Raw genomic sequence first — 21,230 nt, forward strand, 5'->3', positions numbered from 1 at the left:
CGAGTATTTTTTTATGCACTTTCGCTATCCACATATTTTCTTTTCTTTTTTTGAGAGGCAGTGAGAGTGCATGAGTGGATGAGAGGGGCGGAGGCAGAGAGAGATAATCTTAAGCAGGCTCTACACTCAGCATGGAGCCAGACACGGGGCTCGATCCCATGACCCTGGGATCATGACCTGAACCGAAATCAAGAGTCAGATGCTGAATTGACTGATCCACTCAGGAGCCCCTATCCACGTATTTTCTTTGCTGAAATATCTGTTCGAATGTGGGGTTTTTGCCCTTTTTGTTCATTGGATTGTTTTTTGTCTTACCATTGAATTTTGAGAGTTACACTCTGAGTACAGGTCCTTTATCAGATTGGTATTTTGTAAATGTTTTCTTCCAGTCTGTGGTTTATCCTTGTATTCTCTTAACTGGTTTTTGAAGAGAAGTTTTTCATTTTAATGAAGTTCAACTTACCAATTTTTGTCAATGATATATGAGATCTTTGCCTAACCCAGGGTCATAAAGATTTTCTCCTGTGTTTCTAGAAGTTGGTAGTTTAGATCTATGATCCATTTTGAATTGATTTTTGTATATGGTGTGAGGTATAAATTGAAATTCATTTTTTGCATATGATGTTTGGTTATTCTAACACCGTATGTTGAAATGACCACCCTTTCTCCACTTCATTGCCTTGACACCTTTGTTGAAAATCAGTTGTCCAAATAACTGTGGGACTATTGTTATACTCTCTATATTTTCCATTGATCTGTTTGTCTGTCTTTATACCAAACCACACTGTCCGGATTAACTGCAGCTTTATAAGTTTGAAATCAAATAGTGTTTTTCCTCCAACTTTGTTCTTTTCAAAATTGTTTTGCTGTGCTATACTGCATTTTCATATAAACTGTAGAATCAGCTTGTCAATTTCTACAAAATATCTTGCTGGGATCATAATTTAGGATGATGCTGAATTCATAGATCAATTTGGGGAGAACTGACATCTTAACAATATTGAGTCTCCCAACTCATGAACATCGTGTATCTCTCTGTATACTTAGGTGTGTTAAAATTTCTTTCAGCATGTTTTACAGTTTTACAGTTGTCATAGGACAATTATACACATGTTTTGTCATATTTATCTGTGTTATGAAATGTTATTATAAGTAGTGTTTTTTATTTCAATTTTTGATTCTTCATTGTTAGTAAACAGAAATACTATTGATTTTTGTACATTGATTGTTTGTCCTTCAGCCTTAATAGACTCCCTTTTAGTAGCTTTTTGTTTGTTACTTTGGACTTTCTGCATAAACAGGAGTCATGTCACCTATCATCAAAGATAGTTTTTCTTCTTTGTTTCCAATCAGTGCCTTTTCTTATTCTTGCCTTATTGCACTGGCTAGAATATAGTGCAGTGTTGAATAGAAATAGTGAAAACAGACATCCTAGCCAGTTCATGACCTTAGGAAGAAGGCATCCAAATATGGTGTTAGTTCTAGATTTTTTTGCTGATGATCATCCAATTGGGGAAATTTTCCTCTATTTCTAGTTGGCTGAGGGTTTTTCTTTTCAATTGAGTGTGGGTGTTAGATTTTGCCAAGTCCTTTTTCTGTGTAAGATTATTGTATGGTTTTACCTGTTTAGTTAGCATGGTGAATTACATTGGCTGATTTTTTTTTTTTAGTATTTATTTTTAATTTTATTTTTTAAAATTTACATCCAAATTAGTTAGCATATAGTAAAACAATGATTTCAGCAGTAGATTCCTTAATGCCCCTTACCCATTTAGCCCATCCGCCCTCCCACAACCCCTCCAGTAACCCTCTGTTTGTTCTCCATATTTATGTTTTGTCCCCCTCCCTGATTTTATGTTATTTTTGTTTCCCTTCCCTGATATTCATCTGTTTTGTCTCCTAAAGTTATCATATGAGTGAAGTCATATGATTTTTGTCTTTCTCTAATTTCACTTAGCATAATACCCTCCAGTTCCATCCACGTAGTTGCAAATGGCAAGATTTCATTCTTTTTGGTTGCCGAGTAATACTTCATTGTGTGTGTGTGTGTGTGTGTGTGTGTGTGTGTGTGTGTGTGTGTGTGTGTATATATGTACACCACATTTTCTTCATCCATTCATCCGTTGATGGACATGTGGGCTCTCTCCATACTTTGGCTGTTGTTGATGGTGCTGCTATAACCATGGGTTGATCTTTTAATGTTAAACCAACCTTCCATCCCTTGGATAAACAACAATGCGAGTCATCATGTATTATATTATTTACATATTGGTGTATTCTGTTTGCTAAAATTTTGTTAACTTTGTTTGCATCTGTGTTCACGAGGGATATGGTTCTTTGGTTTTCTTTTCTTGGGATATTTTTGTCTGATTTGGGTATCAAGTAATACTGGCCTCATAGAATGAATTGAGAAGTGTTCCCTCCTCTTCAGGATTCTGGAAGAATTTATGTAGAATTTTATTATTTTTTTCCTTAAATGTATGGTAGAATTCACCACTGAGGCCATCTGGGCTTGCATGTTTCTTTTTCAGGTTTTTAACTACAAATTCTATTTATTTAGTATATGTAGAACTCTCCATGTTTTCTATTCCTTCTTGAGCAACCTTTGGTATAATTTTTATCTTTCAAAGATTTTGTCTATTTCATCCAAGTTGTTAAATTTATGGTCATAAAGTTGTCTATAATACCGTCTTGTTATCATTTTATTTTTATTTTTTTAAGCAAACCCTACCCCTAACAGGGCTCAAACTCACAACACTGAGATCAAAAGTCACATGCTCTACTGATTGAGCCAGCCAGGCACCCCCACCTTCTGATTATCATTTTACTATTTGTAAAATCTGCAGTGATACCTCCTCTCTTTATTCCTGATGTTGGTTAATTTTTTTTTTTTTTTTTTTACTATATGGAAGTAGTTGCGATATCGAATCAAAGGCACAGTGACCGTACATTGCCTATTTCAATTTACATATTCTTTGGCTTTTTTATTGACATTAATAGCGTATTTTAAAGTGAAGATGTGTCGGTTTCTCTGATACATGTTTTCCCTTTTGTGTTTTTCCCCCCTGATCATTCTGGCTACAGGTTTATTAAGTTTAATGATATTCTCAAAAAACCACCTTTGGGTTTTTAAAATTTTTTTCATTGTTTTCCTTTTTGCTGCCTCATTGATATACATTCTGATCTTTTATTCTTTTCTTTTGTTTACTTTGGGTTCATTTGATCTTCTTTTTTCTGGTTTCTTAACATGAAAGCTTAAGTCATTCGCTTGAGACCTATTTCCCTTTACTAGAATGGAAAGTTAGTGCTATAAATTTCTCCCAAAGTACTGATTTAATAGCATTTCACAAGTTTGAATTCTTTGTTTGCATTTTCATTCCATTAAAACTGTATTCTGTTTCTCTTTTGATTTCTCCTTTGATCATGGGTTATTGAGAAGTGTATTAATTAGTTTCTAAATATTTGGGCGTTTCCAGATTTTTATATTATTGATTACTAATTTAATCCAATTGTGATCTGTGAATATACTTTACATGACTTGAATCCTTTTAATTTTATTAAAACTTGTTTTGTAGCCAAGAATATGGTCTGTGTTGGTAAATGTTCGTATGAACTTGAACTGCTGTGGGGTGGAGTGTTCTATAAATATCAATTAGATCACGTTGATTGAGAGTGATGGTCAAGTGTTTTATATCTTTACTGACTTGCTGACTTCTTATTTGATCGACAGTTACATTGAAATCTCTGCCTATAATTTTGTATTTGTTTCTCTTCACAGTTCTGTCACTTTATTTCTTCATGTATTTTGAAGATCTGTTATTAGGTATATAAACATTTAGGGTGCTGTACCTTTATGATGGATTGACCATGTATCATTATCACATGGCCTTCTTTTATTTCTGGTAGTATTCTTTGCTGTGAGGTCTACGTCATCTGATATCATACAGACACTCCAGATTTCTTTGATTAGTGTTGGCATGGCATATGTTTTTCTATTCTTTTACTTTTCACTGATTTGTATCTTTATGTTTAAAGTTAGTTTCTTGTAAGCAATGTATGGTTGGATGTTGCTTTTTTGATCCATTATTACAATCTCTGCTTTTTAGTTTGGGTATTTAGATTATTTAAACTTAAAGTGATAATTGATATGATATGGTTGGTTTTATATCTGCTCTCTTGCTATTTGTTTTCTATTTGTCCCATACACTTTTTTCTTTCCCTTTCGTCTTTGTCTGCCTTTTTCTGGATTAAGAATTTGTTATGGTTCCATTTTTTATCCTTTTTTGGATTAGAGCTGTAATGTGTTATGTTGTAATTTGATTGTTGTTTTGGAGTTTATAATGTACATCTTGGACTTATAATGTAGCCTCAAATTATATTACGTATCAATTCCAGTTTTCCTCACTCAGCCTTTATGCCATTATTGCTACACATTTTCAATCTACATATAATATAAATTCCACACTAGGTTGTTAGTAGTTTTTAATATTAAGAGATTTAAATACATAAAAAATTGACTTCATATACCCAAGTAGTTACTGTTTCCAGTTCTTCATTCCTTTGTGCAGATACAAATTGTCATCTAGTGTCACTCTTTCTTCTACCTAAAGGCTGTTCTTTAACATTTCTTGTACCGCAGATCTGATTAATTCTTTCAGCTCTTTTTTTCCCTTCTTCTTCTAGTTTTGAAAGAGAGAAAGAGCACGAGTTGAATAGGGGCAGAGAGAAAGGGAGACACAGAATCTGAAGCAGGCTCCACACTGTCAGCAAAGAGCCTGAAGCAGGGCTCGAACTCACAGACTTTGAGATCGTGACCTGAGCCTAAGTCAGAGGTTTAACTGACTGAGCCACCAGGTGCCCCTCTTTCAGCTCTTCTGTGTCTGAAAAAACTTATTTTTCCTTCACTTTTGAAAAATATTTTTGCTCAGCATAGAATTTTGTTGACAGTTTTTTTTTGTTTGTTTTCAGTATTTTAAAGATGCTGTTCCTCTGTTTTCTTGCTCTTTTGTTACCTGTGAGAAATCTTCTGTCACCCTTATTTTTCTTTCTCTGTACATAATGTGTCTTTTTCTCCGGTTGCTTTAAGATTACTCTGCACTGCTTTTGACCAATTTGGTTATGATATGCCCTGATGTATTTTTCTTCGTATTTCTTGTACTTTGAATTCTTCGAGTTTCTTGGATCTGTAGGTTTATAGTTTTCATAAATTTTGGAAAAATTTTGGCCAATGCTTCTTCAGATATCCACTACCCCCCCTCCCTAATCTCCTATTCCTTGGAGACTCCCAGTTACATGTATATTAGGTTGCTTGAAGCTGTCCCACAACTCATTCGTGTTCTGTTCTTTTTATTTTTTCTTGTTTTCTTTCATTGTTTCATTTTGGATAGTTTCTATTACTATGTCTTCAAGATCACCAATATTTTCTTCCACAATGTCTCATCTGCTGTTAATCCCATCCAGGAAATTTTTTGTCTCAGCCATTGTCTGAAAGTTTAATTTGGGTCTTTAAAAATATCTCTGTTGTCTCTACATGGCATATTTAATAAACATAACTTGTTTAATCTTTAGGTAGCACCATAGAACTACATTCTACAGAACACAGTTGTAATAACTTTTAATGTCTTTGTCTGCTATCTCGAATATTTGTGTCAGTTCTGGGTCAGCTTTGATTGAAAATTTGTCCTCATTATGGTTGTGTTTTCCTTCTTCTTTGAATGCATGGCAACTTTTTGTTCAATGGCAGACATCGTGAGTTTTATTTTGGTAGCTGAATATTTTGTATTCCTATAACTGTTCTTGAGTTTTGTTCTGGACACAGTTGAGTTATTTGGACATAGTTCTCTTCAACCCCTTTTCTTTTTTAAATTTGTTAAGTTGGACTGAAGCAGTGTTTCATCGAGGGCTAATTGTATACCTGAAGCAATGAGTTCTCAGTGCTCTACCCAGTGTCCCACAGATTAAGATGATTTGCATTGTTGGCTTGTGGGAATGGGCACTTTCCTGACTCCGGGTAGGCTCTGGCTGTTGTTCCCTTTAACGGTTTTAAGGATTCTTTCTCTGGCTTTGGGTAGTTTCCACATACGCATGCTCTGATTAGTACTCTACTGAGTTCTTGAGGGGAACCCTCTAAAGTTCTCTCTGCTCTAATACTCTTCTCTGATCATTCTAATCACCTTGGTCAGACTTTGGGCTCCATATCTTCAACTTCGGCATTCCACCAGGCTCTAGCTCACTTCCATAGCACCCTACCAGGGCAGAAGGAGCAGATAAGAGTGACATGTGGTTTGAGGCCAGGTTTGGGAGATATTTGGCTACTGTATGCAAGAATCAGGACTCACCCCTAAAGATACATTGAAGCTGTATCTCAGGAAAATGCAGATGAGCGGAGCCAGTCCAAGCTGATATGTTAAAGAGTAAGTGGCGAGGAAGAGATATTTAATTTTCCACTTCTGGCCTTGCTACCAACCCACAAATTATTGAGGAAGTTGCCTTTTGTGACTGAGTATTTGCACCAGTAGCTGGATGGTTCTTCATACTGATCAACCACTGACCCTATCAATGGCCAAAGATGGTTTCTCCAGGAAGGCTCTTAAACAACCAAATGGCAGCATGGCATAATACAAGAAAGATTCAACCCCTTGCTTCGAACTGATTTTTCTATAAAGAGAAGTAACAAGGAGCCAGGCCTCCACCCTCAGATATCAACCCACCAAGGTGTGGGTTGAAGGAGAATTATGACTGATGCATAGTCAGTCTTGGGCTTTGCTTCTCAACGTGTAGTTCCAGAGCAGCAGCACTGGCATCACTTGGGAATTTTGTAGAAATGCAGTCAGGAAGGAAGGAAGGAAAAGGAAGAAAGAAGGGAAGGAAGGAAAAGAAGGAAGTGAAGGGAGGGAGGGAGGAAGGGAGGGAGGGAGGAAGGGAGAGAGAAAGAAAAGGAAGGGAAGGAAAGAAGGAAAGGAGAGGAAGGAAGGAAAGGAAAGAAAGAAGGAAAAAAGAAAAGGAAGGAAAGGAAATAAAAAAAGAAAGAGAAAGAAAGAAAAGGAAGAAGGGAAAGAAGGAAAAGAAAGAAAAGAAAGGGAGGGAGATGGAGGAAGGGAAGGAAAAGAAGAAAGGAAAGGAAGAGAAAAGGAAGGAAGGAAGGAAGGAAGGAAGGAAGGAAGGAAGACAAACACAGACCGTTAAGCAGTTTGCTTAGCAGTACCGTTAGAATCTGCACTGTGGGAAGAACCCCAGCTGTTTCATGTGCACATTAAAGTTTGCGGAGCACCAGTACCTAAAGTCAGCCATAATATATTGTACTCTTAAAATTTGTGGAGAGTAAGTCTCATGTTAAATGCTCTTTGCCCAATAAAACAAAATTTTTAGCTTGAGGAGCACTGTTCTAAATGTGAATGGTGACCCGCGCCCTCTAGTGGCTGTCCAGGGAGTTTTTAAATGTTTTCTCTTTTTAGGACCTTTGCACAGAACTGCCGCAACATTGAACATTTAAACCTCAATGGTTGTACCAAAATCACTGACAGGTAAGTAACGAAAGTTAGCTCGGTGGCTAATTGACCATGCGGAGAGTGAGGGCAGAGAAACATGGTTGAAAATATCTTTAGTGTGTCTGCTCTTTTCCAGCACGTGTTATAGCCTTAGCAGATTCTGTTCCAAGCTGAAACATCTGGATCTGACTTCCTGTGTGTCTATTACAAACAGCTCCTTGAAGGGGATCAGGTAAGAGTGCCCGCTGCCTGGAGAAACACCCCAACCTACGAGCATCCTGGTGTGTCTAAAACCTTTCCATCTATCTTTTTTTTAATTTTTAAAATGTTTATTTTTGAGAGAGAGAGAGAGACAGAGAGACACAGTGCTAGTTGGGAGGGGCAGAGGGAGAGAGGGAGACACAGAATCCGAAGCGGGCTCCAGGCCCTGAGCCGTCAGCACAGAGCCTGACGCGGGGCTCGAACTCACCGACCACGAGATCGTGACCTGAGCCGAAGTCGGACTCTCAACCGACTGAGCCCCCGGGGCACCCTGTCTGAAACGTAGCGGTCCCATTGGAACAAGAAATAGGAGACTCGGGTCACAGCGATTTTCTCTCCCCGAGTGGCTTGTGATGTACCGAGCTCACGCTCGGTAATAAGCTCTCCGTGGGACGGGTTGCCCACGCGTCGCGTCGCCTCTCGTTCCCCCAGTGAGGGCTGCCGAAACCTGGAATACCTGAACCTGTCGTGGTGTGACCAGATCACGAAGGACGGCATCGAGGCGCTGGTGCGAGGTTGTCGCGGCCTGAAAGCCCTGCTCCTGAGGGGCTGCACGCAGGTACCGAGGGGCCGGCGACACACGGCGCGGGCCCCTCACCGGAGAGCTGCGGCTGGTCCCTCCTGGTTCTCCGCCGCGCCCGTAGCCGGTTCCCTCCTCTTCTGTTTTCTGTGTCCGCTCAGTTAGAAGACGAAGCCCTGAAGCACATTCAGAATTACTGCCACGAGCTCGTGAGCCTCAACCTACAGTCCTGCTCGGTAAGTGACGCGCTTCCCTGGGGGCGCCCTCCCCCGGGGTCTGCTGCGGGCCGCCTCTAGGCACCCAGGCAGGGGGGTGGGGGGTCAGCACACCCTCGTTTCCCAGTCTGTGTCCTCGCGCGATCTGTCGCTTTGCCACAAGACGAAAGAATGACAGTCGAAGCGAAATGGCCCATCCAGAGCCGCTGACGTTTCCCCTACAACTGGGGTCTTGGTCTGTTGTAAGATACCAGGAATTCCATGAACCAGTCACGAACCTGAAGGAATCCCTGGTAAGGTCTCAGTGTTTTGTTTTGTTCTCTTAACTTCCAAAATGGGGAGGATGACGGTCGTCCCATCTCAGTGGATGAAATGAAATGACCGATGTGACGGTGCGTTGAAAGATAAAGGATGAATGCGAGATCAAGGTGTCCCTTCCGTCATAGCGTTAGCGTGCGAAACGCTCCTGTTGCTTCCTCACTGCCGTTGTCACTTTGACCCTTGAAGAGGCCGCGTGCTGCGTCCTGCGGGTGTCTCAAGGGGAGCATAAGTTTTGAGAAGAGTAAGAGAAATTGGTTGCGCGCGCTGCTTAGTGAACGAATCGTAGGCGTCTTTGGAATCCTTGATGGTGGCAGATACAAGAGAAACCGCCTTCCGGACAAATAACGACCTGACGGGCGCCGTTCAGTGTTCAGACCCTGAATTGTGTTAGGAGAGCACGGACAGCTGACTTCACGTGCAATGTCAACGCGCGAGCAACTTGTCAATCTTTTAGTGACTTCCTCCATTCACCATTTTCTAAAACATTTGAGGGCATGTTATAAACATATACACATATGATTTAGACGGTAGATATTTAAAGCATTAATCTGTAGAAATTCAACCAAAAATTGTTCTGTCACTTCACCGGGCCATTCCTACGAGCTCTTTATCTAATGTGATTTTTAACACGAGTTTATGAACTTTTCCTGAAAAAAACAAAATCAAATCAATGCCGAGGAGGAAAACGGAATTTTAAAGTTTCAGTCCCTGTTAGTAGCACTCAGGTATGTTGAAGCTGTGCGGAGGTGACAAACACAGGTCCACCCTGTGCATCACCTTGTTTTATGTATGTATGTATTTATTATTTACTTTTTTTAAGCATGTTCTTCGTTTTTTTTAATGTGTATTTATTTTTGACAGAGAGAGACAGAGACAGAGCATGAGCGGGGGAGAGGCAGAGAGAGAGAGAGGGAGACACAGAACCTGAAACGGGCTCCGGGCTCCGAGCCGTCAGCACGGAGCCCGACGCGGGGCGCGAACCCACGGACCGCGAGGTCACGACCCGAGCCGAAGTCGGCGCCCAACCGACCGAGCCCCGCCCCGGGGCGCCCCTCACCTTGTTCCATTTAAATCGTTAGGGTGGAATGCTAGTAACCGGCAGCCCAGACCCGCAGGCCGGCACGAGATCGCGTTTCTCTGCCCTCCTTCCGGTGTCGCCGGTGCCTTCTGACGCCCCTTCCTGTTCTGGTTTTCTGCAGCGCGTGACGGATGAAGGAGTCGTGCAGATTTGCCGCGGCTGCCATCGGCTGCAGGCCCTGTGCCTCTCCGGCTGCAGCCACCTCACGGACGCCTCCCTCACAGCCCTGGCTCTCAACTGCCCGCGACTCCAGTGAGTGCGCCGCGCTTTGGCTTCGCGGCTCGGAGCCCGCGGCCGGAAGCCCCCCCCAGGCAGGAAGGGAGAGGCTCGCGAGCGGGTGGAGTGGGTGGTGACGGAGGAGGTGTGGCCGCGTCGGCGGCGGCTTTCGTCACTCGGGTTGGGGCGGGACGGAGCGTAACCCAGTTCGCCGCCCCGAGTCTGAACTGCAACTTCTTGACGGACTTCACCCGCGTGCCCGTCTGATTTGCCCCATCCTGTCCCGGCCGCTGACGTCAGAGCGCCCTGCCGGTGTCCCCACGATAGCCTCACATCCAGACGTTACCAGATTCTCCTCCAAACCGGTCACTAAATGGACAGAAGTGGGGGGAGATCACAGTCGCTTTATCTGTCATCTTCCCTAGCAGAAGGAGGTCTCGTTTTAACAAAAACGATTGGTTTTCTGATCCTCCAGAAGTACTGTGAATCTTAAAACTTTCTTTTTAATTTTTTTTTTTAACGTTTATTTATTTTTGAGACAGAGACAGAGTGTGAGTGGGGAGGGTCAGAGAGAGAGGGAGACACAGAATCCGAAGCAGGCTCCAGGCTCTGAGCGGGTCAGCAGAGAGCCCAACGCGGGGCCCGAACTCACGCGAGATCACGCGAGATCATGACCTGAGCCGAAGTCGGCCGCTCAACTGACTGAGCCACCCAGGCGCCCCGAATCTTAAAACTTTATTAATGGCAGCAAAATGCTAACGCTAACGTCAGTTGAACTCACGTATCGTTATCGCATTCGATCCTCCCCACATCTCTAGGAGACATGCACTGCTATTCCCACTTGTTTGGCGGAGGAGAAACCAGGGCTCCAGGAAAATCAAATATACTGAGTCACGTGATGAGTAGGGTTAGGGTTAGGGTTTCAAGTTCAACCCTACTCAGCAAGTTCAACGTGAACTTGAACTTTCAAGTTCAAAGTAGAGTTTGAACTTGAAACTTTGACCTCAGAACCGGCCATCTTAACCCCTGTGCAAGAGGCGGAAAAAAGATACTTCTTTCCTTGTTTACTTGTCGGTGAAACTGATCCATTTCCCCTGTTTCGGCCAGTTTCCCATCTTCTAAGGACTGTCTGTTGTCTTTTCATTAGGGATGATTCTGGGGAATTTTGATATTTTTGAATAGGGGAAGGAATGTGGATGATCAAAACTTGTCAGAAGGTGGTCAAAATTACTGCTATAAGGGAGTATTTAACTTCAGAGTGTTATTTATCCCCCTGTCCCTGTTAAGTATGGGCATTGAGAATTAACTCATGTTTTTTCACTGGCTGCAGATTTTTAAAATTGCCTTTACGGTAACTGGGAATTTCATTAAATTCAGACTATATCAAGATGATTTTGTTCAGTAAAAGTTGATTTTAACTGTGTTTAAAAGTCAACAAATATTAGATGGGGGCGCCTGGGGGGCTTAGTTGGTTAGGTGTCTGACTCTTTTTTTTTTTTTTTTAACGTTTATTTATTTTTGAGACAGAGAGAGACAGAGCATGAACGGAGGAGGGTCAGAGAGAGGGAGACACGGAATCTGAAACAGGCTCCAGGCCCCGAGCTGTCAGCACGGAGCCCGGCGCGGGGCTCGAACCCATGGACCGCGAGATCATGACCTGAGCTGAAGTCGGCCACCTAACCGACTGAGCCACCCAGGCGCCCCAGGTGTCTGACTCTTAATCTTGGCTTAGGTCTTGATCTCAGGGTTGTGAGTTTGAGTCCTGCGTTGGGCTCGAGCCTACTTACAAAACATTCAACAAATATTGGAATAATGCTTAAAAACAACAGCAGCAACAATGTCCTGGTTTTGTGGAAGGATTGTTGGGTTCACTCCCAAGTTTGGGCTGAAACTTTGGGCCGTAGAGCAGGCCACGTGTCTCCTTAAGCCTCCTTCCCCTCATCTGGGCAGGGGACAGCAGTCCTCAGGACTGTTCCAGAAGCGGAGGTGTGTCAGCAGAAGAAAGTCAAGAGTGTGCATCATAAAGTTTGTTTTCTCTTGTTAACCAGTCACTACCTTTTCCTCCCGTGCACTTCGCATCCCAGGATTTTGGAGGCTGCTCGGTGTTCCCATTTGACTGATGCAGGCTTTACACTTCTAGCTCGGGTAAGGCAGAGCTTTCAAAAAACAAAACCCAACTGTAATTCACCGCCCTCACTTCCAAAGGACTCGCAGTGGTTTTGGAGTGTGCAAAGTGCGTGTCCCGTCAGAGTTGACCAAGTGGTGTTGTTGGTATTCTACCAAGTAGAGTGGCGGGCACAGGGTGCATTTCCCCATTGTCCCAGAAAGCTCAGGTGGCCCCGCAGGAGGTCCTGGAGCAGTCTAGACCTCACTGTCACCTGGTCAGGTGGGACCACAACGAGAACGTCCTCCCTGCGGTACGTGTCCTTCCCCCCGCGCACCCTGACCCAGCCTCTTGGTGCCTCCTCCAGGTGGGCTGTGCCCCGCCTCCGTTCCCTTTTCCGCCTCACCTGGCAGACGTGACCATCATGGAGGTCCCCTCTGGCCTGCTGCCGGGAACCCGTGACCTTGTGGGGATGGTGATATGCTCCCTTCCTCCTCCCCTAACCTTCACCTGTCCACACTGTGCCCAAGCACCACGCCCCATGCCTTCCCAGAGCCTCTTCTGTGGCTAAAATGTACAGGATGATATCCATGAGCCGCTAGGAAGGTGGAGGCCACTACCTTTCGGGGTGAGAGAAGGAGGCGCAGCCCAGGGCAGCCGCATTCCCATTTAAGTGAGTGTGATTCAGAAGGCACTGCTCACAAGTGCTGGCTCGCTGGATCAGCTTAGGGACAGGGCACCCCCTTACTGGAGGAGAGTAAGGGAGGCGGGGCCAGTACACACACACACACACACACACACACGCGCGCGCGCGCACACATGCCACCAGTGCTGCCCTGACCACTGACCGCATGGTGGGGGTGCTTTTATTGGCTTTTTCAGAATTGCCACGATCTGGAGAAGATGGATCTTGAGGAATGCGTCCTGGTGAGTAGACTCGACCAGCCCTGCTAGCGCTGGGCCCTCAGTCCCGACGGCGGGCCTCAGCCGCTCACCCACACCCCACCTGGCTGCTGTGTGCACCCCGCCTGCCGCCGTGTGCGTCTCGGGGCCCGGGAACCCACGAGGGCCTGACAGCGGGCTGCACGGACTTTGGGCTCCTCTCAGCCATCCCGGCTACAGCTGAGACGTTCAGCTCCATTGTTTGCAGACCTCGAAATATACGCGTCTTTCCCAGAGCCGAAGGGAGACTTGAGCTTGCGTGTCCAGTGACGGGGTGACTCTACAGAGGAGAATCCTGGGGGACCCTCCTTACCTACTTCCTGTGTGTCCCCTGTCCCTGGGCCCTCGTGGGGCCCAAGGGGAGAGCCCAGAGAGCAGCTTAGTGACCATACGAGTGGGCAGGTCTGAGGTTGCCTGCAGTGAGAGGAGCCCCCAGCCTGGGTGTGCTGGCGATGAGCTTTCAGTTCCATTTTGCACCTTCAATCCTCGTGTTCAGGAGAAGCCCAAATCAGGCGCTAGGTTCTGGCGTAGAAGCCACACTGACACAGCGTGTTTGTCTGCAGATAACCGACAGCACTCTCATCCAGCTCTCCGTCCACTGTCCCAAGCTGCAAGCCCTGGTGAGTTGGGGATTTTCGTGACATTATGCGCCGCTTAGGGACGAAAGAGTTCTCCCCTGGCACCGAGAGTCTCTCTGGTTTTCCTTTCTGTAAAGGCACCATCATTCTTGGTTTCAAAGATCTGTTAGTTGGGCTGACTCGGGAGGCGGGGTTTCTAGATGTTCCTGCTTTCATTTTACGATGCAAACCTAGTCTAGGGACCCGCGTCCTTACCACTCCATTCACAGTCATTGTCTCAGGGACGGTGAACTCAGCATGTTTCGATGATAGATCTAGACAAGAGATTGAGGCCATCCTTGTGTCATACGTGCATTCCATACCTGCTCGCATGTATCTACAGGGGGACGGGCATGAGAATACCTCGCAGGATCCTAAATGAGCCGTGAAAAGTGTCACCGAGACTCTTGGCCATGCGGACCTCTCGTGCACGTTTCACGAGCGGCCGTTAGACGGCGAGCGAGCCCGGACAAGGAAGGCATCTTTGCGCTCACTGGGCGAGCCCGTGTAAGCTGTGCTGTGCCCCTGGACACACTGCCTCGTTTTAATCCCCCCACAGCCCTGGGTGGAGGCACTCTGGACGTCCCCTCTTTAGCGGTGAGGACCCTGCGGCTCAGAGCAGCTAAGAAACTTGCCCGAAGTCGCACGACTGCTCAGAGGCCCCAGATCTCTTGGCCTCCACGGAGTCTGGTCTTTCTCCTGCCCCTGAGGCACACCACAGGTTTTTCTTAAGCTACAGAAACTATGGTCTTTGAAACTTGCTCTCTCCTCAGGGGCTAGAACTTTTTATAACGTCATTCAAACTCCTTTGGCCTTGAGTTATTGTCCCCATCAGTTTTCCTTATGGCCACATTTCCTCTGGATACTTTTTCCTCCAGGTACAAGTCCAGCTGGACGTGGACAGCCCTGGTACTTTCTTTTTTGTGAAGGGTCTGGAGTCAGATTGTATCCAAACCCTCTAAATTGTCTCCCTCCCTACATGTCTGCATATGGAATGCAGATAATTTTGTAGTGCTGCCTTTACTCCCAAATTAGTTCAGATTCAGTTTTATAATTGACTTGACCCTCTCCATTCCTATCCCCCTTGACCCCCAGGCTCTCAGAGATGGGAAATTCAGGAGCCCTGTGCTTTATTTCCCACTTCAACCCCTCCTCTTGGCTGCTCAGCGTTCTTGCTGCCCTGCCCTGAGGTACCCGGCACTCAGACTCCCAGGCCTTCATCAGCATCCACCAGAAATCTCAGATCAGGGTGGAGGGACCCAAGTGGAGGCCCACCCGGCACAGCAAACCTCCTACTAGCTCTGTGGCTCCCGAGGAGTGTGGGGCCCGCTGGCGACCGAGTGGGTCCATCTGACAGATGTCAGGTGTTCTCCCAGCAGGGACACTGGCGACTGAAAGTCTTCTCCATCTTGTCCCTGTACTTCTACAAGCTCCTTCTAGAAATGGGACTTAGAACAAAAGATGAGCTATAATAAAGCCAAAAGTCCAAGAGCCCCAAATAAAAACTAAGAAGGGTTATTAGCAGAAAAGCAGGGAAACAGTGGCAGTTGCAGTCCAAGCTTAGCGTTGATAATGCGTAATCGCCAGGACAGAACGAGGAACGATCTGGATTACGTCTGTTGCACGTGCGCCCCATTCAGCCTACGAACCCCTGTTGGCCACCACGTGCCAGGCTCTATTCTAGGCCCCGGAGAATAAAAGACGGGTCATCAGGGGGCACCTGGTGGCTCAGTCGGTTGAGCATCTGACTCGACTTCAGCTCAGGTTGTGACCGCGTGGTTTGTGAGTTCCTGCTTGGCCTTCTCTCTCTCCCTCGCTCTGCCCCTCCTCTACTCGCACGCTCTCAAAGTGAATAAACTTAAATCATGAAACTTTTTCAAAGATGAAAAAAAAATTCACCAGGAGAGGCCAACTTGATGCTCACTCTGAAACTCTGGAGAGGTGGCCTGGATCCTCGTTTTGGGGATACCGTGCTCCGGGAGCGCTAGGCACGGTGACGGGGGCAGCCCTCAGGTGAGAGCGTGGGCCTGGGGAGAAGTGTGCGCCTCCCGTGCGGACTGCGCCCGTGTGCAGCGCCCGTGCCCGCAGTGCGCCCGCAGGTCAGAGGCCGGCAGGCCGTGAGTGTGCCCAGTGGCTCCTGCCCACCCCTTCCCTGCAGGCCTCATGCTGAGCCAGGCGGCCACCGAGAGCAGCCCCGTGCCGGCCAGCGGGCGGCCCGCCTCCTTGAGGGAGCTTCAGACGGTGCTGTCTCTCGACAGAGCTGGGGACGGGCCTCTCTGGGGTCCACCTCGGGGACCGCGACCCCAGCCTGCAGAGATCAGAAGAGGCAGTTACTACTGGGGGGAAGGCTCCACAGACTCAGAATTTTGAAAAACGGCTTTTGTGTCTTACTGTAAAGATCTGTGAGCAGGAGGAGGGAAGTGACCGCTGGTCCAAAGCCAGGTGACCATCACGTCTCAGCTCCCAACATTTCAGTTTCTGAGGCCGTCCTTAGACGCGCCCTAGTTTTAACTTGTAGGCTTAGGCCGTGTCACCGGTAGGTTCTGTTGATTTTCAAACTTGCTTTGTTTCCTGCTTTCGTTTTCAATGCCAGAGCCAGTTCGGAGGGACTTTTGAAAATCGTATTATGCAACTCATTTGTCCCAGAGACTATCCAAGAATTTTAGCAGTTTATTATATACACATTAAAAAAATTTTTTTTTAACATTTATTTGTTATTGAGAGACAGAGCATGAGCAGGGGAGGGGCAGAGAGAGGAGGAGACACAGAATCAGAGGCAGCCTCCAGGCTCCGAGCCATCAGCACAGAGCCCGACGCGGGGCTCGAACCCACAAGCCACGAGATCGTGACCTCAGCTGAAGTCGGACGCTTAACCGACTGAGCCCCCCCAGGCGCCCCAGGCAGTTTATTATATGAAAGAGTAAGGAATATACCCTAAAAGCAAAAGCCCCATTCCTGTCTTCATTGCTGTAGAGCTTTATCTTTCATCCAGATTGGTCAGAGCTCAGGGATGTTGTGTAGGAAGCCCAGGCCGTCAGGGGCCTGGTCAGTCACTGCCTTTCAGAATGACAAGCATTTAAGTCACCCAACTGCTAGAAGGCCGCTCCTGGGGATACGAGACAATCTCGTTATCGAAACGCTACTCAACTGCTCTAGAGGAAAAGTAGGGACTTGGTACCATTTAGGTGAATACGTTGTCCATTTTAAAGTGAAACATTTAACGCCTTGGAAGATAACAGCGTGAAGCAGACTGTGTGCTGTCGATGTCTCAGTGTCGCAGCTCGCAATCTGACCAGCATCTCCTGTCTTTCCCAGTCACTCCTGTCACCCACCTGCAACCCGAATCGAACCTATATGGGTACTTTGAACCCACCATCTTGGGATTGCCAGTCCCCACTTGATGTCCCCCCCCCTCCCTTAAATCGTCTGGTCACTTATTAACTCACTCCCTTGATCCTCAAGATTCACCTTCACTTAGCACAGCTGTCGTTCTGTTTGACTCTCAGCTGCTGAGCCCAGGTGTTCTTTTTAATTTTTTTTAAGTTTACTTACTTGTTTTGAGAGACAGAGACAGTGTGAGTGGGGGAGGGGCAGAGAGAGAAGGAGAAAGAATCCCGAGAAGACCCCACGCTGTCAGCACAGCGCCCCATGCGGGACTCGAACCCGTGGAACCGTGAGACGGACGCTTGACCAACTGAGACACCCAGCTGCCCCTGCTGAGCCAGCCTCGAAGCAGCAGCAGGCATAAAGGTCGAGAAGGGCTTACCAGCTGTTTGTGTGCTGGAAACAGTACATACTCTTAGCCTGACGGAAGCCATGGCTGGGTTTCAGAGTGAGGGAGGAGAGGACATGAGGCTCAGTGGCAGGCAGGACCAGGGCCTCACGGCTCCTGCTAAGTGGGCAGACCTGTCCCTCTCCAGGGTGTCTGTGAGACCTCCCAGGCTGACGGTGAGAAGCGGAGGTGAGGGCTCGCAGTCCGAAGGCCCGGTGTTCCGTGGCATGCCCGAGAGCCAGCTGGCCCAAAAATTTGCTTCCAAATTAGGGACCCTGGTTTATTCATGCCTTCTGGTTATCTCAGCTAGACTCGGGTCACTCCTGAAACTTTATGAGCAGAGCAACTCCAAGCCCACAGGGGACCCACAAATCCTGTACCAGCTGCTGGGGCTAAACCCCACTCCCAGTACACAGTATCCCATGGCTGAGACTTTAAGTTTATCCTCACTGAGGTCTTATCCTCTGATGTGGGTGCATACAAATTTATGATGGCTAGCTATATCTTCCTGATGAATTGACATTTTTATCACTATTAAATGTCCTTTATCACTGAAAAAACTCATTGTCTGGAAGTCTACCAATATTAATATGTCTTTTTATGCTTACTTTTTGCCTGGCATCTCATTTTCTTCCAGCTTGTCTATGTTTTTATATATAAAGACTGGCTTGATTTTATCCAGTTTGAGAAACTCTCTTTTAATCGAAATGTTTAGTCCTTTATATTTAATGTAATATTGATACAGTTGGGTGTTTTTCCCCTTTTGTTTTCTATTCTTTGCCCCTCTTTTCCCACCTTCTTTTTGGGTTAACTAAATATTTAATTGTATTTTGACTTATCTGTTGGCTTTTTAGCCATATCTCTATGCCTTGAATTTTTTTTTTTTAGTGGTTACACTATTAGCAATGGGAATTTAGGAGTAGTCTAGGATTGTGATTTGGACATCAATTCCCAGAAGACAGAGACAGGATCTTCCCTCTCTCCTCTACCAATAGCACCTGGCACAAGGCTTAGCCAGGGGAAGCCACTTTCAATCCTCTTTTGGAACAAAGTGAGATATAAACAAGCCAGCCCAAATCTGAGAAACTTTTGTGTCAGTGATAAAGGTGGTCCCTACAACTATGGTGCTCAGGTCCCAAGGGTTGCAGCCCTTTTCTGGAGACTGCCAGCAGCTCCCTAGCCATGCTAGAAACCTTCTATGAGAAGCTGATTTTTTTGGAGGAAGGAGCAGTCGAGGAGCTCCTGCAATCAGAAATCCTAAACCCCCTACGTTCCCCTTACTCACAGTATCAAGCAACCTTGTCAAGGCAGCCTGGCCAGTGCCTTCAGTTTCACAGCACCAAACTCAGAGAGGTGAGGGGGAGGAAAAGCCATTTCTTGTTTCAGTGTTCTTGTTGGAACAGATTTCAGGGCAAGATTCTGGGCCCTGGGGAAGAGGAAAGTGTCTGGATTCCTTAGGTCATGGCCTACCCTAACTTTAACAGACAAGTGGCTTGGATTTTTAATTTTTTTTTGATGTTTCCATAAATTTCCATTAAGTCCCTGGCTTTTGGTGGGGAGCACTGCCCAGGATGTGGGACATACACACACACATACATGCACACATGCACATACACACACTTCTGAGTCCTAGGAGACCCCTGGCAGCCTAGTAGAAGTGGAAGAAAGGGGATGAGAAAAAACAAGTCTGAGTACTATCATATCAGCCTCCTATCTCTGCTGTAAATGAACTTCCTTAGCTTTAAAAATAGCAAGTCCTTCCTTATCAATAATCATTCCAAATGTTTAAAATTTTTTTTAATGTTTATTTTTGAGAGACAGAGAGAGACAGAGCACGAGGTGGGGAGGGGCAGAGAGAGAGGGAGACAGAATCCGAAGCAGGCTCCAGGCTCTGAGCTGCCAGCACAGAGCCTGATGCGGGGCTCGAACTCACGAGCCATGAGATCATGACCTGAGCCAAAGTGAGACACTTAACTCACTGAGCCACCCAGGTAACCCAATAATCACTCTAAATGTAAGCGGATTAAATTCCTCTATCAGAAGACATAGAGTGGCTAAATGAATAAAAAACCATGACCTAGATACACGACTAGACCTAAAGCAATCTAACTTTACACTTAGAGCTAGAAAGAAGCTGGAAAGGAAGAAGCAAACCAAGCCCAAGGTTAGCCAAAAGAAGAAAATAACAAAGATTAAAGCGGATATAAATTTTAAAGGAGAAAATAGAAAAAAATAAATAAACAGAGTTTCTTGAAAAAATAAAATTGGCAAACTCTCAGCTAGTCTATGGAAAAAAAGAGAAAGGCAAGTAAAGTCAGAAACAAGAGAAGAGACATTACAACTTAAGATGTGAATACAAAGAATCATGGAGATAACTGTGAACAGTTATTTGCCAACAAACTGGATAACCTAGAACAAATGAATGAATTCCTAGAAACATATAACCTACTAAAACTAAGTCATGGAGAAATAGAAATCTTTAATCAGAATCATAACCAGTGTAGAGATTGAATCAGTCATCAGAAACCACCTAATGAAAAGCCTGGGACCAAGTAACTTCACTGGTGAATTTTACCGAACACTTAAAGAGGAATTAATGCCAGTCCTTCTCAAAAGTTTTCAAAAACTTAAAGAGATAAAAACACCTCTGAACTCATTTTATAGGCAAACATTATTCTTGTACCAAAGCTAAACACACCACGAGAAAAGAAAATTACAGGCCAGTATCCCTACTGAATATAGATGGGTACATCCTCAATAAAATACTAGCAAACTGAATCCAACAGGACATCAGTAGAATAAAGGATAAAATCACAAGATCACTTCAGTAGATGCAGAAAAAGCATTTGTTGAAATTCTATACCTTTCCATTAAGGCTAAAAAGTCTTAGCCAGAGAGGTTAGATTAAAAAAAAAAAAAAAAAAGATAAAAGACATCAACATTGGCAGGGAAGAAGTAAACATATCCCTGTTTGCAGACAACTTAGTATTATATAGAGAAAACCCCCAAAAACTTAAAGAACTAGTAAATAAATTCAGTAAACTTACAGGATACAAAATCAACATACAAAATTTGGTTGTATTTTGTATACATTAATAAAGAGCTATTTGAAAAGGGGATTAGGAAAAATAATTCAATTTCCAATAGCGCCAAAAAGAATAAAATACTTAAGAGTAAACTAAGGAAGTGCAAAACTTACATACTGAAAACTATAAACATTGATGAAAGAAATTAAACAAATGGAAAGACATCCCATGTTCCCGGGTTGGAGGAATTAATATTATTAAAATGTCCCATACTACCCAAAGCAATCTACAGATTCAATGCAGTGCCTATCAAAATTTCAAAAATATTTTTTACGGAAATAGAGTGATACTGTAGTTCATATGGAGCCACCAAAGGTCCTGAATAGCCAAAGCAGTCCTGAGAAAGAGCAAAGCTGAAGGCATCACACTTCTGATTTCAAGTTATATATTGAAACTACAGTAACCAAAACAGTATGGTACTGGTATAAATACCAACATGTAGATCAGTGGAACCCAATAGAGAGCCCAGAAATGAATCCATGTGCGTATAGTCAACTGATGTTCAACAAGGATGTCAAGAATGCACAATGAGAAAAGGATAATCTCTTCAACAAACGGTGCTGGGAAAACTGGATATCCACATGTAACAGAATGAAATTGGACCTGAACTT

The 21,230-nt window shown here is 44.9% G+C and overlaps 1 protein-coding gene across 7 annotated transcripts in view; it reads left to right on the forward strand.

Moving 5' to 3' along the window:
• The window catches only part of FBXL2 (F-box and leucine rich repeat protein 2), a 111,212-nt gene that overhangs the window by 69,654 nt on the left and 20,328 nt on the right, over window positions 1–21,230 (forward strand). For 2 of the 7 annotated variants that reach the window (XM_027040558.2, XM_027040560.2), the window contains 8 exons: window positions 7,455–7,523; window positions 7,624–7,719; window positions 8,181–8,307; window positions 8,430–8,504; window positions 10,004–10,134; window positions 12,147–12,243; window positions 13,085–13,129; window positions 13,708–13,764. In XM_027040558.2, coding sequence (XP_026896359.2) covers window positions 7,455–7,523; window positions 7,624–7,719; window positions 8,181–8,307; window positions 8,430–8,504; window positions 10,004–10,134; window positions 12,147–12,243; window positions 13,085–13,129; window positions 13,708–13,764 — 697 coding nt within the window. Of the gene's footprint in view, window positions 1–7,454; window positions 7,524–7,604; window positions 7,720–8,180; window positions 8,308–8,429; window positions 8,505–10,003; window positions 10,135–12,146; window positions 12,244–12,569; window positions 12,876–13,084; window positions 13,130–13,707; window positions 13,765–21,230 lie in introns of those variants that run through there. The other 5 variants (XM_053221737.1, XM_027040559.2, XR_008298101.1 and 2 more) reach the window with 4 other exon arrangements.

Source organism: Acinonyx jubatus, chromosome C2 (genome assembly GCF_027475565.1).
Source record: "Acinonyx jubatus isolate Ajub_Pintada_27869175 chromosome C2, VMU_Ajub_asm_v1.0, whole genome shotgun sequence".
Taxonomy (NCBI): domain Eukaryota; kingdom Metazoa; phylum Chordata; class Mammalia; order Carnivora; family Felidae; genus Acinonyx; species Acinonyx jubatus.